The 16413-nt window shown below is 43.8% G+C and overlaps 1 protein-coding gene across 2 annotated transcripts; it reads right to left on the bottom strand.

The window, feature by feature from the left end:
• Positions 1-1303: 1303 nt before the first annotated feature.
• On the bottom strand, positions 1304-14441 carry LOC133359418 (zinc-binding protein A33-like). Of its 2 annotated transcripts, XM_061577833.1 has the most exons (7): positions 14263-14441; positions 12853-13390; positions 12048-12143; positions 10510-10743; positions 9451-9473; positions 8775-8887; positions 1304-2673 (listed from the first exon to the last, which is right to left on the bottom strand). In XM_061577833.1, the coding sequence occupies exons 2-7, from the start codon at positions 13369-13371 to the stop codon at positions 2117-2119; spliced, it is 1542 nt and encodes a 513-aa protein (XP_061433817.1). In that variant the 5' UTR covers positions 13372-13390; positions 14263-14441; the 3' UTR covers positions 1304-2116. The 2 variants fall into 2 exon arrangements, with proteins under 2 accessions (XP_061433817.1, XP_061433816.1); XM_061577832.1 differs by having other exon boundaries at positions 12853-14441.
• Positions 14442-16413: the final 1972 nt, after the last annotated feature.

Raw genomic sequence — 16413 nt, 5'->3', positions numbered from 1 at the left:
GACGAGCACCACGTGGTCACGTGGCGCCCTCGCGGGAAGTTCCCAGCAGCGTCAGCGGTGACGTCACCAACCCCCCCCCACAGTCCTGGGTCACAGCAGCGAGGTGACGTCACCAACCCCCCCCCCCCCCACAGTGCTGGGTCACAGCAGCGAGGTGACGTCACCAACCCCCCCCCCCCCACAGTGCTGGGTCACAGCAGCGAGGTGACGTCACCAACCCCCCCCCCACAGTGCTGGGTCACAGCAGCGAGGTGACGTCACCAACCCCCCCCCCCCCCCCACAGTGCTGGGTCACAGCAGCGAGGTGACGTCACCAACCCCCCCCCCCCCACAATGCTGGGTCACAGCAGCGAGGTGACGTCACCAACCCCCCCCCCCCCCACAATGCTGGGTCACAGCAGCGAGGTGACGTCATCAACCCCCCCCCCCCCACAGTGCTGGGTCACAGCAGCGAGGTGACGTCACCAACCCCCCCCCCCCCCACAATGCTGGGTCACAGCAGCGAGGTGACGTCACCAACCCCCCCCCCCCCCCACAATGCTGGGTCACAGCAGCGAGGTGACGTCATCAACCCCCCCCCCCCCCCACAGTGCTGGGTCACAGCAGCGAGGCTGCAGGGTGCCCCTCAGGGCCTCTGTTTGTTTTTGTTGTCGCCAACGCGGTGACGTGGTGACGTCACAGCGCGGTGACGTGGTGACGTGGTGACGTCACAGCGCGGTGACGTGATGACGTCACAGCGCGTTGACGTGGTGACGTCACAGCGCGGGACTCCCCCAGTAGCGGGAATCCAGAACGTCAGAATCTGTGTTTGTGGTGCAGGAGGAATCCGATGAGCTGTGAAGCTCTTTGTGTTCACAGATGGTGCAGTGGTGACGGGCGGGCGTGAGGGGGGTGGGGGGAGAGGTGACGTGGTGACGTCAGCGCGTTGAGGGAGCGTGCGTGGTGACATCACCACGTTGGGGGAGCGTGCGTGGTGACGTCACCGCGTTGGGGAGGCGTGCGTGGTGACGTCACCGCGTTGAGGGAGCGTGCGTGGTGACGTCACCACGTCCATGACGCTGCAGCAGCAGACAACTTGAACAGCTCGGACATTGTTGGCGCCTTTTGTGTTTGGCGCCGTCTCTTTATTTGTTTATTAATTTGTAGATTTAATTTGCTTGGCAGTGGCTACGTAGTGGATTTGGTGCTCGTGTTTAATTAATGAACGGCGTTGCGGGATGCAGTGAGCACGAATGACGCTGTACACAACTACATTGTTGTTGTTGAATTCTGTATTTTTATTGTAGAATCGATGATAAAAGCGTTACATTGCCACAGTCGTACACGGCATTTATACTTTTAAAAAATTAACCCGTAAAAACAAAGTTTTTCACTATAAATCCTTTATATGCGTGGCGGCTCGAGTCCTCTCGTCCTCTGGCTTGAGATGGCTGCCACCTATGGGTCAGATGAATGCCTGCCAGCATTAAGCAATTGGTAATTAAATATAATTAATTTTTTCCTAAAAAGTGTAAAATTTTGGAAATTATAAGCACGCAAGCAAGCAAGTGAACTTAATATAAAGGATTTAAAAATCAATATTATTGTTTTGACGTAAAAATTTTCTTGACTGATGACGGCCGCGTGTGTTGCGATCAAAACGTCATGAATTTTTGGTTTCACATTTTACATTTTTATTTAATGTTTATTATTAAAATTTTCATATTTTTCTTTTTTTATCTACGTGACTTTACCGAAATAACATAAAGAATATATTATTATTGTTGTTGTGTTTCTCCCACAACCCATGACACCACCAGTGTATAAACACATCCCAGTTCCCCATTGCTAATCACTGCACCCTTCACCACAGTCACACTCCTCTGGCAGGGTGAATACATCCACGCTGGCTTCACACAAACACAGAGCGGTACTTATTTTATCACCCCCCCCCCATGAAGGTTGTGAGGATTGTTTACGCTCAGCCCCCCCGTTGTGATGGAGAGCCACGCAGCCCCTAGCCACCGACAGCCACCAGCCAGTCACGGGCGTGGCGCTGCGCATGGCGGTGACGAGGGTGGCGAGCGCCGTGCGTCGTGGTGGCGTCTGCCCTCTGCGCTGTTCACGTTCACCTCTCTCAGGACGCGCCACTCAGATCCACAATCCTCACTGAGTCACCAAAAACACCGGAATACCCCACCATCAGCCCAGGGTGGAGGGGCTGAGTGAAAGTTGTATTAAACGAGTGTAACAGCGCCATGGAGTCGGCGCTGTAAAACGACAGCAGCCCCGCGTCCCAGTCCAGGTGGACCCCGACTCTCCGCGGAGGCTGCGGCACCGACAGTGACGTCACTACCCCGCCATGCAGCACTGAGAAGCTGTCGCCTTGTTTGTGTAGACACCAGGAGACGTCGCTCCCTCCCAGGCGGCACTCATCACCACTCCCTCTCCGTGGGATCGTCCCGTACGCGACTCCAACCCGATACCCCCACCTCACGCTCCCCACGTCCACCTCCCAGTAGTGCTGACCCGACGAGAAGCTCTCAGAGCACAGGGCTTGTGACAAGTACTCAAAGCGGTGTGGGTGATGGGGGCGACCCTGGGAGACATCGCTCAGCGTCACCGTCCTGAGATCCGAGGAAATCTGGAGGTAGTCGTGGGCTGAGTTTGTGTCCAGAGTCGGTGAGCGTCCATCTGTGGTGAGTATTAGTGTACACATACTAATATTAGTTAGTATTAGTGTACACATACTAATATTAGTTAGTGTTAGTGTACACATACTAATATTAGTTAGTATTAGTGTACAAATACTAATATTCGTTAGTATTAGTGTACACATACTAATATCAGTTAGTATTAGTGTAAACACACCAATATTCGTTAGTATTAGTGTACACATACAATTATTAGTTAGTGTTAGTGTACACATAGTAATATTAGTTAGTGTTAGTGTACATATACTAATATTAGTTAGTATTAGTGTACACATACTAATATTAGTTAGTATTAGTGTACACATACTAATATTCGTGAGTGTTAGTGTACATATACTAATATTAGTTAGTATAAGTGTACACATACTAATTTTAGTTAGTATTAGTGAACACAAACTAATCTTCGTTAGTATTAGTGTACACATACTAATATTCGTTAGTATGTGTACACATACTAATATTAGTTAGTATTAGTGAACACAAATTAATATTCGATAGTAATAGTGTACACATACTAATATTCGTTAGTATTAGTGTACACATACTAATATTCGTTAGTATTAGTGTACATATACTAATATTAATTAGTATAAGTGTACACATACTAATATTAGTTAGTATAAGTGTACACATACTAATATTCGTTAGTATTAGTGTACACATACTAATATTCGTTAGTATAAGTGTACACATACTAATATTCGTTAGTATTAGTGTACACAAACTAATATTAGTTAGTATTAGTGTAAACATACTAATATTCGTTAGTATTAGTGTACACATACTAATATTCGTTAGTATTAGTGTACACATACTAATATTCGTTAGTATTAGTGTACACAAACTAATATTAGTTAGTATTAGTGTAAACATACTAATATTCGTTAGTATTAGTGTACACATACTAATATTCGTAAGTATTAGTGTACACATACTAATATTCGTTAGTATTAGTGTACACAAACTAATATTCGTTAGTATTAGTGTACACAAACTAATATTCGTTAGTATTAGTGTACACATACTAATATTCGTTAGTAATAGTGTACACACACTGATATTCGTTAGTATTAGTGTACACAAACTAATATTCGTTAGTATTAGTGTACACAAACTAATATTAGTTAGTATTAGTGTACACAAACTAATATTCGTTAGTATTAGTGTACACAAACTAATATTCGTTAGTATTAGTGTACACATACTAATATTAGTTAGTGTTAGTGTACACATACTAATATTAGTTAGTGTTAGTGTACACACACTAATATTCGTTAGTATTAGTGTACACACACTAATATTCGTTAGTATTAGTGTACACATACAAATATTCGTTAGTATTAGTGTACACAAATTAATATTCGTTAGTATTAGTGTACACACACTAATATCCGTTAGTATTAGTGTACACACACTAATATTCGTTAGTATTAGTGTACACATACTAATGTTCGTTAGTATTAGTGTACACAAACTAATATTAGTTAGTATTAGTGTACACATACTAATATTCGTTAGTATTAGTGTACACATACTAATATTCGTTAGTATTAGTGTACACATACTAATATTCGTTAGTATTAGTGTACACAAACTAATATTAGTTAGTATTAGTGTACACACACTAATATTCGTTAGTATTAGTGTACACATACAAATATTCGTTAGTATTAGTGTACACAAATTAATATTCGTTAGTATTAGTGTACACACACTAATATCCGTTAGTATTAGTGTACACACACTAATATTCGTTAGTATTAGTGTACACATACTAATATTCGTTAGTATTAGTGTACACAAACTAATATTAGTTAGTATTAGTGTACACACACTAATATTCGTTAGTATTAGTGTACACACACTAATATTCGTTAGTATTAGTGTACACACACTAATATTCGTTAGTATTAGTGTACACACACTAATATTCGTTAGTATTAGTGTACACACACTAATATTCGTTAGTATTAGTGTACACACACTAATATTCGTTAGTATTAATGTACACAAATTAATATTCGTTAGTATTAGTGTACACATACTAATATTCGTTAGTATTAGTGTACACACACTAATATTCGTTAGTATTAGTGTACACATACTAATATTCGTTTGTATTAGTGTACACACACTAATATTCGTTAGTATTAGTGTACACAAATTAATATTCGATAGTAATAGTGTACACATACTAATATTCGTTAGTATTAGTGTACACACACTAATATTCGTTAGTATTAGTGTACACACACTAATATTCGTTAGTATTAGTGTACACACACTAATATTCGTTAGTATTAGTGTACACACACTAATATTCGTTAGTATTAGTGTACACACACTAATATCCGTTAGTATTAGTGTACACACACTAATATTCGTTAGTATTAGTGTACACATACTAATATTCGTTAGTATTAGTGTACACAAACTAATATTAGTTAGTATTAGTGTACACACACTAATATTCGTTAGTATTAGTGTACACACACTAATATTCGTTTGTATTAGTGTACACACACTAATATTCGTTAGTATTAGTGTACACACACTAATATTCGTTAGTATTAGTGTACACACACTAATATTCGTTAGTATTAATGTACACAAATTAATATTCGTTAGTATTAGTGTACACATACTAATATTCGTTAGTATTAGTGTACACACACTAATATTCGTTAGTATTAGTGTACACATACTAATATTCGTTAGTATTAGTGTACACATACTAATATTAGTTAGTATTAGTGTACACATACTAATATTCGTTAGTATTAGTGTACACAAATTAATATTCGATAGTAATAGTGTACACATACTAATATTCGTTAGTATTAGTGTACACAAATTAATATTCGATAGTAATAGTGTACACAAACTAATATTCGTTAGTATTAGTATACGCACACTAATATTCGTTAGTATAAGTGTACACAAACTAATATTCGTTGGTATTATTGTACATATACTAATATTAGTTAGTTTTAGTGTACACACACTAATATTAGTTAGTATTAGTGTACACATACTAATATTAGTTAGTGTTAGTGTACACATACTAATATTAGTTAGTATTAGTGTACACATACTAATATTAGTTAGTGTTAGTGTACACATACTAATATTAGTTAGTATTAGTGTATACACACTAATATTAGTTAGTATTAGTGTACACATACTAATATTAGTTAGTGTTAGTGTACACATACTAATATTAGTTAGTGTTAGTGTACACATACTAATATTAGTTAATATTAGTGTACACATACTAATATTAGTTAGTATTAGTGTACACACACTAATATTAGTTAGTATTAGTGTACACATACTAATATTAGTTAATATTAGTGTACACATACTAATATTAGTTAGTATTAGTGTACACATACTAATATTAGTTAATATTAGTGTACACATACTAATATTAGTTAGTATTAGTGTACACACACTAATATTAGTTAGTATTAGTGTACACATACTAATATTAGTTAATATTAGTGTACACACACTAATATTAGTTAGTGTTAGTGTACACACACTAATATTAGTTAGTGTTAGTGTACACATACTAATATCAGTTAGTATTAGTGTACACACACTAATATTAGTTAGTATTAGTGTACACATACTAATATTAGTTAGTGTTAGTGTACACATACTAATATTAGTTAGTGTTAGTGTACACATACTAATATTAGTTAGTATTAGTGTACACATACTAATATTAGTTAGTATTAGTGTACATATACTAATATTAGTTAGTGTTAGTGTACACATACTAATATTATTTAGTATTAGTGTACACATACTAATATTAGTTAGTGTTAGTGTACACATACTAATATTAGTTAGTATTAGTGTACACATACTAATATTAGTTAGTATTAGTGTACACATACTAATATTAGTTAATATTAGTGTACACACACTAATATTCGTTAGTATTAGTGTACACATACTAATATTCGTTAGTATTAGTGTACAGAAACTAATATTAGCTAGTATCTGCATACACATACTGTTAATCACTCGTGAATAATAATAATAAGTGAATAATAAAAATAAATAGTGAATAATAAATAATATTAATAATAAGTGCTACACTAACATGACCATGTGTGTGTGTACAGTGGCAGTGAACAGCGGTGATGATGCCAGCACCACGATGTTGACGCCACTCCCACACCCACACACAGACATTGTGTGTCACAGCCTCGCACACTCTCACATCATCGCACAGACATTGTGTCACAGCCTCGCACACTCTCACATCCACACACAGACATTGTGTGTCACAGCCTCGCACACTCTCACATCCACACACACATTGTGTGTCACAGCCTCGCACACTCTCACATCCACACACACACACATTGTGTGTCACAGCCTCGCACACTCTCACATCCACACACACACACATTGTGTGACACAGCCTCGCACACTCTCACATCTACACACAGACATTGTGTGTCACAGCCTCGCACACTCTCACATCCACACACACACACATTGTGTGACACAGCCTCGCACACTCTCACATCCACACACACACACATTGTGTGACACAGCCTCGCACATTCCCACACCCACACACAGACATTGTGTGTCACAGCCTCGCACACTCTCACATCCACACACACACACATTGTGTGTCACAGCCTAGCACACTCTCACATCCACACACACACACATTGTGTGTCACAGCCTCGCACACTCTCACATCCACACACACACACATTGTGTGTCACAGCCTAGCACACTCTCACATCCACACACACACACATTGTGTGTCACAGCCTCGCACACTCTCACATCCACACACACACATTGTGTGTCACAGCCTAGCACACTTTCACATCCACACACACACACATTGTGTGTCACAGCCTCGCACACTCTCACATCCACACACACACATTGTGTGTCACAACCTCGCACACTCTCACATCCACACACAGACATTGTGTGTCACAGCCTCGCACACTCTCACACCCACACACAGACATTGTGTGTCACAGCCTCGCACACTCTCACATCCACACACAGACATTGTGTGTCACAGCCTCGCACACTCTCACATCCACACACACACATTGTGTGTCACAGCCTCGCACACTCTCACATCCACACACAGACATTGTGTGTCACAGCCTCGCACACTCTCACACCCACACACAGACATTGTGTGTCACAGCCTCGCACACTCTCACACCCACACACACACATTGTGTGTCACAGCCTCGCACACTCTCACATCCACAGACAGACATTGTCTGTGAGCGCCTCCCCTCGCCGTGCGCATCCAGGGGGGGGGGGGGTTATTTGACCATACTTCACCGCTCTCGTCAGTGCTCGTTGGCGATGGTGGGGCTCGTGAAGGTGGAAGCGTAGAGGTGCAGTACAACAATGGTTCACGCTGCACTGCCCTCTGCTTGTGTGATGTGTAAACATTTGACACGAGGGAGACAAAGGCGGCCGGGCGTGGTGCCTCTTTATCACTGGGCTGACTCTCGATCTGCCCGATGTCATCTCCCTCACCTGGTATGCAGGAGCTTGTAGGTTTGATCCCGACCCTGACCATGACTGCCGCTCCTGTATATTTGGAGTCTGTGTCTCTCATCATCACAGTGGTCAGGGAGATGTTAACAACCTCGCCAGGTATACAGGAGGTCATGGGTTCGATCCCGACCTTGACGGTGCCTGCTGTTGCTGTTGTATATTTGGAGTGTTTGTGTCTATCTCCCAGTGGTGGTCGCGTGGAATTTTCTCCGCATCCTCCAATTATTTGCTTCACATTTAGACTCAACTGAATGCGTTAAGATCATTTGGTTGCTACTATAAATTTCCATGTGATAATCGACTTAGTTGAGTTGTCATTTGCGGCCAGTTTCCTTGTGAAAAAGAGCCACATAGCTCAGTGGATCTTACCTGCTAAAATTTTTTTTTAAGATTCACGCCCCAAGGACACGCCACCTGTCTTAAACAAAGGGCAACAGCCTACCGAGCGGTGCCGGTCTGAATCTTGGTGTTTGTCATGAACGATGTTGACAGAGGTCAGTGCAGAGAGAGACTCACACACGAGAGCCACGCGCTTCGTATTCACTCCTCCTAGCGAGATGACCTTTGTGAGCTCTTGGGGACTGAATGTGGGAGGAGGCGCATCTTGGATTCCCTGCGCGTCCAAGATCCTGCACTCAGCACGGGACACGCAGAGTCTATGGAGGGTACAGTCCCTCCACTCACGCAGCACGGGACACGCAGAGTCTATGGAGGTGCAGTCCCTCCACTCACGCAGCACGGGACACGCAGAGTCTATGGAGGGTACAGTCCCTCCACTCACGCAGCACGGGACACGCAGAGTCTATGGAGGGTACAGTCCCTCCACTCACGCAGCACGGGACACGCAGAGTCTATGGAGGTGCAGTCCCTACACTCACACAGCACGGGACACGCAGAGTCTATGGAGGTGCAGTCCCTCCACTCACTCAGCACGGGACACGCAGAGTCTATGGAGGTGCAGTCCCTCCACTCACTCAGCACGGGACACGCAGAGTCTATGGAGGTGCAGTCCCTCCACTCACTCAGCACGGGACACGCAGAGTCTAATGCAGGTCCATGTCTCTTGACATACGAACAATACGGGATACAACTGCATACAATTGGGTTTATTAGGAATCACATCTCGACCGTTCACTGATTTGTCCACCAGGTGGCAGACAGAGCTCGAGTTTGAGTCTGGGTTTGTACTGACCTGAGATTCTCATGCAGGGGATCCTGAAAAACACAAACCCGCATTACACATTAACATTGACATCTTAAACAGATGCCCCAACTCCACACAGTCACCTGCCGCTTACAATGGAGCACAACATCAAGGAATTAATAAATACCTGCAACCAGAGAATGATGAAAAACAGTTATCTATGGGACCTATTTGCCAATATTGATATGATGAAAAAAGTAGGAAGTGACTTTATAATGTATGGCAATTAAATTAGGAGGTGTTAACATGTTCTTGTTCTTAACACCTAACAGATTCCTATTGCAAGGTATCACTGCTCAACCAGAGCTATTAATACTTTGATACTTGCATTGCCTTTGTACTGTTAAGCCTCACCATGGCACCTCCTTTGCCAGTACCAAAATATGAGAATAGGATTTCCCCTTTTTTCTGGCAACAAAACAAGTGTTAAGATGTTAAAACACCAAACTGAAACCTTTTACAAGGAATCATGTCTGCATTAACCACAATGCCTTTGGTCAGAATTCAAACCAAAAACACACTCTGATAATATATGTGGCATCGTCCTTGAAACTGATTGTTCCACACCAGAGAAAGCTTTCTTTTGGGCCTCGTCTCAAACATTGTTAGGCCAGAGGACGCCAAAAGGCGTATGTCAAAAGAAAACTGTCTCTGGGGTGGACAAATCAGTTTCAAGAACAATGCATACAGTATATTATCAGAGTATGTTTTTTGTATGCATTCTAACCATACATATTGTGGTTAATGCAGACATGATTCTTCGTAAAGGTTTCAGTTTGGTCTTTAACATCTTAACACCTGTTTTGTTGCCAGAAAAAAGGGGAAAAACCTATTATCTATTCGAAGCAAATTTCCCTAAACACCTGATGTTGATTCTAAATGTGGAGGGAAAACCCAGAGGACCACGCATCTACAAGGAGAGAGAGGCGCAAACTCCAAATTAACAGCAGATGTCAGGGTTGGTATCGAACCCACGACCTCCTGCATATCAGGCGAGGTAGTTAGCATCTCCTAGCCACCACGGCGAGTGAATGGAGGTGGTACCACCTGCAGGAAGGAGAGCGGGTCCTGCACGGCGAGGGCGGCGAGCAGCTGGTTGATCTCCTGCTCCAGGCCACGTGCTCTGCTCTCGTAGCGAGCGATGTCCGCCTGGATGCGGGACAGCACGGAGCGGCCCTCCTCGTCCACGCGCTCCAGCACCTCCCTCTCCTCCTGCCTTAGCTGCTCCCTCCGGCGCTCAAACTCTCGGCTGATCCGCGCCTTGATCCCACGCACAGACTCCTACGCAGACAATGGCGAGTTGTTGAGTCACTTGTTAGGAAACGATGCAATGTAGTGTTGTACAGGTAATGATTGTTACCATGCCTCGATTAAGTACACGGAGGTGAGCGACGTGTGCATTGGGAGCTCGTGAGCATATAAAGCACAGGGAGAATGAGAATGGGATATAAGGGGAAAATATCATGGGCAAGGGTAGTATAGGAATTACTTCTGTCTGTAGCTACACGTTGCTGAGTTTCAATCTGGGGGAAATTAAATACATCTCTATGGGTATCATTCGCTTCTGTCTGTCTGTCCGTCCAACTCTGGATTTACCAAACGATGCGTCGGATGGAAACGTGAATTAAATCAAAACCAAGTCTCTTGCCGAGGACATTCCCAGGAAAGTGTGTCAAAGTTTCTGCGAATATACAGAACAAATTTACGTCATATTGCTCTTGTTTTAAATTAAAATGTGCTGAAAGAGTCAAACAATGCTGATTTCGAAGGCAATACTCACGTCCACTCTCCCGGGCCCTCAGGCTAAGTTGATGTGGTTCAGATTTGGGGAAGCCAGAAGGGAGGAATTGCAACATTCCATAGCAAGCATCGTGGTTGTGATCAATAAAGGAATCGACAGGGCAAGTCGCCAACGCATCGTCCAGCGTGGATCGATTCTGCCCCCCCAAATCAAAACTGATGTCATGTTGAAAGTTACGTCATAAATGAAGTTTCCGTGTCATACCGTGGTGGCCTTTTATTCACGTAGTAAACGTGTTTTGCAATTCTGGCCGTCCTAAACTGGTTGTAATGTTTCCCACATTTTTTTGTCCTGATGTGTAAAAATACACTTAAGCAATACACTTAATTGAAGATTAAAGTTTCATGAAGCTTATGCGCTCAAAAAATGGGTTTTCAAAAAAGTGCTGACAGACAAACACAGTTACGAACTCACACTTTGCTTCGTTACAGTGTGATGTCGTTGATTTTGTAGATTCATAGCAGGCAGCAAGCGAATTGTCATTGGGAAACGATTTTCTTGAAATCCACACCGCTTGCAATTCACCAAAGTTGTATGCCGCGCCGACGCGTTGGGCAGTGCTCGTCAATAGTAAGAGTTACTTCAGCAGTTTTTTTCTTGCTGTGGTTGTCCCACCTGATGACGATTGCTTGTGTTGCGATCGAAACGTCGTGATCTATTATTTTTTCTACTTACGTGACTTTACCGAAATAACCAAAGAGTTAAATAAGAGTATGGTTTAATTAAATACGATTCTTAGGCAAACCAGAAGAGGGAATTGCGCGGCTGCCATCTCTCGCTGTACCTCCACGCGCCGGTAGTCGTCCCTGAGTGTCCGTGCCCGTGACGTCGCCGTGTTCCTCTTCTCCTCTCTCCCCTTCTTCTTGACTCTGAGCTCCTCCTGCATGTGGTAAATAAATCAATAAAAACGCGGTGCTCACCATTGCCATTGGTGGATCACTGATTGATCATCCCGCATCTCTGATTAGCACGGTTGGCTATGAAATAAGTTCAACACACATACACACATCTGTTGTCATTCTATTTCTGCATACGTCTCCATTCATATTTTTACTTTTCCCACGATTGTATCCCGACTACACTGTCCGTGTCATCTATTGAGATGAAGAATCCAATCGTAACTACTGCAGAGCAATGCAATATCTGGTTAACAACATCATTGACAAATATCACGTACAGTCTAAAATATGTTTTTAACCTCTACCAGCGATGGGTGTAGTTGCTTCTCACACGCCCTGCTATACATAACAACGTTTCTCAATTAGTCAATCAAAGATTATGAATTCTCACGCAAAATATCGTTTAACGTGCTGTAAAATGTTTACTCGGCTTAGACCATCAACTCACTAAACTTGAGAATCCGGTTTAAACCATGGGCGGCCGACTTGATTCCAACTCAGAATAACATTTTTACCATCTCAGCGTTCTGACATCTGAGCCACCCTGCCACCTCTACCTGGGACTCTCTGTAGAGGGGCGTTTGGTCTTAACAGGAGTTCACCTGGTCGAGGTGAGGGGTCACGACCAACTGATGTGAATCTCTCAACCTCCTGTAACAATGTGGATTACAATGGAACATGACACTTCACCTGTCTTGTCTGTTGCACTCTTTCCACTGCGATGACCCTGTGTCCAGAATGGTCTCCTCCAATGGCACAGACTGTGCAGACCAGACTATCATCTTCTTCACAGTACAACTTGAACTCCTCTCTGTGCTCCCGACACCGTCGATCCTCCAGGTTCGCGATGGGATCCACTATGGCGTGGTCTCTCAACCTGGGATTATCTACATGAGGCCTCAAGTGCCTCACACAGTAGGACATCTCACATCTCAGGCAGGTCTTCACTGCAGGAGTGTGGCCATCACCGCAGATGTCACACAAGATGGCCGCGGCCATCCCGTCTCCAACTCTGAGTTGCTCCACCAGGTTGGCGAGGGCCACGTTCCTCCTCAGCTGGGGTCGCACAGGGAAGGTCGCTCGGCACTGCGGGCAGCTGAAGCTGCTCGCCGTCTCCCAGGCGGCCTCCAGGCACCGCAGGCAGAACGAGTGTCCGCAGCTCAGCGTGGAGGGGCAGACGAACGTGCCTTGGCAGATGTAGCAGCGCATCCCACTATCCACACTCTCACTGGGAGTCACGCTCGCTATGACCCATGGCTTCGCTGGGATCGCTCGCTGTGTGGCTCAGAGAGACGCTGGACCAGGACCTCTCTCTTATAGCGACGGTGAAGAAGGAAGTAAAATGCTGAAAATATTTTCATTGTCGTCATTGACATCACGAGACACCGCCTGGAATGTGAACCCGCGCCCCAAGGTGCGCAAATAGCAGCCTCAAGGTGAACACGGCTACTATACACACCCTGACATTTATAGAAATGAGTGCTTTTGTTAATATAAATCGATGAGGCTCAGTTACGGTGGCTCATTCGTGCGATCAGAGTCGAGAGATAAAAGCATCCGACTACAACACGTTGGTGGCAAAATGTTATCTCTCTCGCCCGGTATACAGTAAGTAGTGGGTTCGATCCCGACCGTGACGCCTAATTTATATTTAAAGTTTGCGTCTCTCTCTCCTTGGTCGCGTGAATTTTTCTCCGGATTCTCCGGTTTTTCCCTCCGCATTCACAATCAACATCACGCGTTTAGAGTAGTTGGCTGCAATAAGTTTCCACGTGATAAGCCACTTCATTGAGCTATCATTTGTGGCCATGTCGTTTCTGTTAAATAGCCACATTGCTCAGTGAGCCTAACCTGGTAAAATAAATAAATAGTTGGTATAGTTGTAGATATCTCATGATGTCCTTTAACTCCATCTCCGTGTAATTACCTCAACATGATGAGTTGCTTGAATGTCATTGTAGCATCCGAGATGGAATTTGTCTGTAGCCTACCGTGACAGATCCTGGAATCTTGAGCCTTTTGCTAGCAGTGTGAATCTATCACCAACTCTACCTGCCTCCATCACCTACTGCTGGCGATGTCACCGACTCTCACTCTCACCTTGTCCGAGACTGCAGATCCCCGTGCCGGCCATTCACAGCCGCACCCACCGCTTGCTTCACCTGCGTTGTTGTTTCACACTCACACGCACGGATACTCAACACGCATACACACGCAGACTCAAATGCCCATTGGCGTTCACCATGATTGTAAAAAGAGAATACGAATAAAACTAAACTATTTTTATTTTACCAGGTAAAGCCCACTGAAATATGAGCTTATTTTCATTAGACCTCCGTTGCCAGTACCAAAATATATCGTAGTGTGTTTTTGTTTGCATTTTGACTGCAAGTATTGTGGTTAAGGCAGACATGAATCCTCGTAAAAAGGTTTCATTTTTGTTGCCAGAAAAAAGGGGAAACCCCCTATTATTCGCGTTTTAATACGTTTTTTTTTATATTTGTTGATTATTCCAGGATGTTTCTGTTACGCGTCGTCGCTTTAAGATGTTCTGTGTTCATATTTAGTTTGTTGTGGTTGCACCCGACTTAAGAGCCGCATGGCTCACAGGGCTATACCTAATAAATGAACTTGAACTTGAACTCACAGCAGATAACGAATGCCTTTGACTCTCCACCCAAGTCGGACTTGTGGGAAAACCAGAACCGGATTCTACTGAACACGGCCTGGACTCATCCAATGCGTTTGAATGCTTCCTTCCACAAGGTCACCAATGCGAGCGAAAGGGGTTCCCACGATGTCCACGGCTCATTCCTCGGTGCAGCAGCAGCGACGGCTCAGTGCTCAGTGAGGCGCAGTGGCTCCAGGCCAGGCAGGCAGCGTGATCTGCTGCGGGTTTTGCAGCCAAAACAATCTTAGCAGCATCCCGGGAGAGCCGGTTAGGTGACAGCTCAGCACCCCTCGGGTGCCGAACAGCCCACACCAGGCTACGCATTCAGTTACACTCATTCACTCACACACTTACTCATTTGCGGCTGAGTCGACCTAGGGGAGGCCCAAAACCGGTTCAGATAATTGTCACTGGGTCCGTGAGCAGGAATAGAACCGGGGTCGCCAGGTTCATAGCGCAGTGGACTAAGCGCTACACTACCACTTTCCACACTCATACACACACGCACACACACTCAACAACAACAACCGCCATTCGCCACTGAGTGGCGGTGACGTCACCACGACGCTTGTGCCAGGCCAAGTGCACCTTGAGGCTACGTGAAGTGTCGAACGCCCGCTGGCAGGAGGTCACGGGGCAGACCCAGGTGCCACGGGCCGACGGTCTGTCTCTTTCTTTCTCATTCATCGCTTGAATAAAGCCCTCTTTGTCCCGTCTGTATACTCCCGTACATAAATCTGTCTCTCGTCTGTGTGTCTCTAGTCTGTATATTTCTATTAAAAAAGTCCTCTGTGTCCCGTCTGCGTTGTATATTTGCCTTTTCCAAAAAATAATATTAAGAGTGCTATTGCCTATTTTAACGTAAAAGTTTTTTCTCTCCAAATGTCTGGATTTAGCGTATTCTGAAAAAACGCATAATACGAATTATGTAAATTCTCTACGACCAGAATAATATGTGTTCCAGGGGTGTAACCAGAGCCTGCCCAACCGCCTTTGTCTTCCCAGTGCCTGTCATTGCATGCCGCAGCAGGAATTCATATTAAGGATGAGTCGCCCTAAAGAGGGGGGAAGTCCGCTTCACAATAAACAAGACAAGAGACACACACCACACCAGGGGCAATTAAGAACATCTGCAATCACACATTCTTAATTACACTTAGCACACATTTTAGTTAATCACAATTAATTGCATACGTTAACATATTGAACGTATTTTTTTGTAACTGTTTTATCAATATTTTCAAATATTTTTTTTTATCACGAAATATTTAACAGGGGTCACCAGATATTTGGACCACCCTTGTGCAAGGCACGCAATGGGATGGCCCCCGCAATGTTGACAGCAGTGGTTCTTAACCTTGACCGCAGCCTTGCACCCCCTTTGGTTCTCAATAGTAAAAATGTTGAATAATGTGAATAAATACCTGGGGGTTTGATTAACAAAGGAGTCGTACTTACGGGCCCGTGCCTAATTTGTGTTTCGATGATTTACCTTCTAAACAAGTCTCACACCCCCCAGAAAGGGCATCTCGCACCCCCAGGGGCTGCGTGCACGCCAGGTTAAGAGCCACTGTCTACAG

The sequence above is a fragment of the Lethenteron reissneri genome, chromosome 65 (assembly GCF_015708825.2).
Source record: "Lethenteron reissneri isolate LAM-NWPU_2019-01 chromosome 65, ASM1570882v1, whole genome shotgun sequence".
NCBI lineage: Eukaryota > Metazoa > Chordata > Hyperoartia > Petromyzontiformes > Petromyzontidae > Lethenteron > Lethenteron reissneri.
The sequence above is the reverse complement of the archived record's forward strand: the minus strand, read 5'-3'. Positions and strand labels throughout refer to the sequence as shown.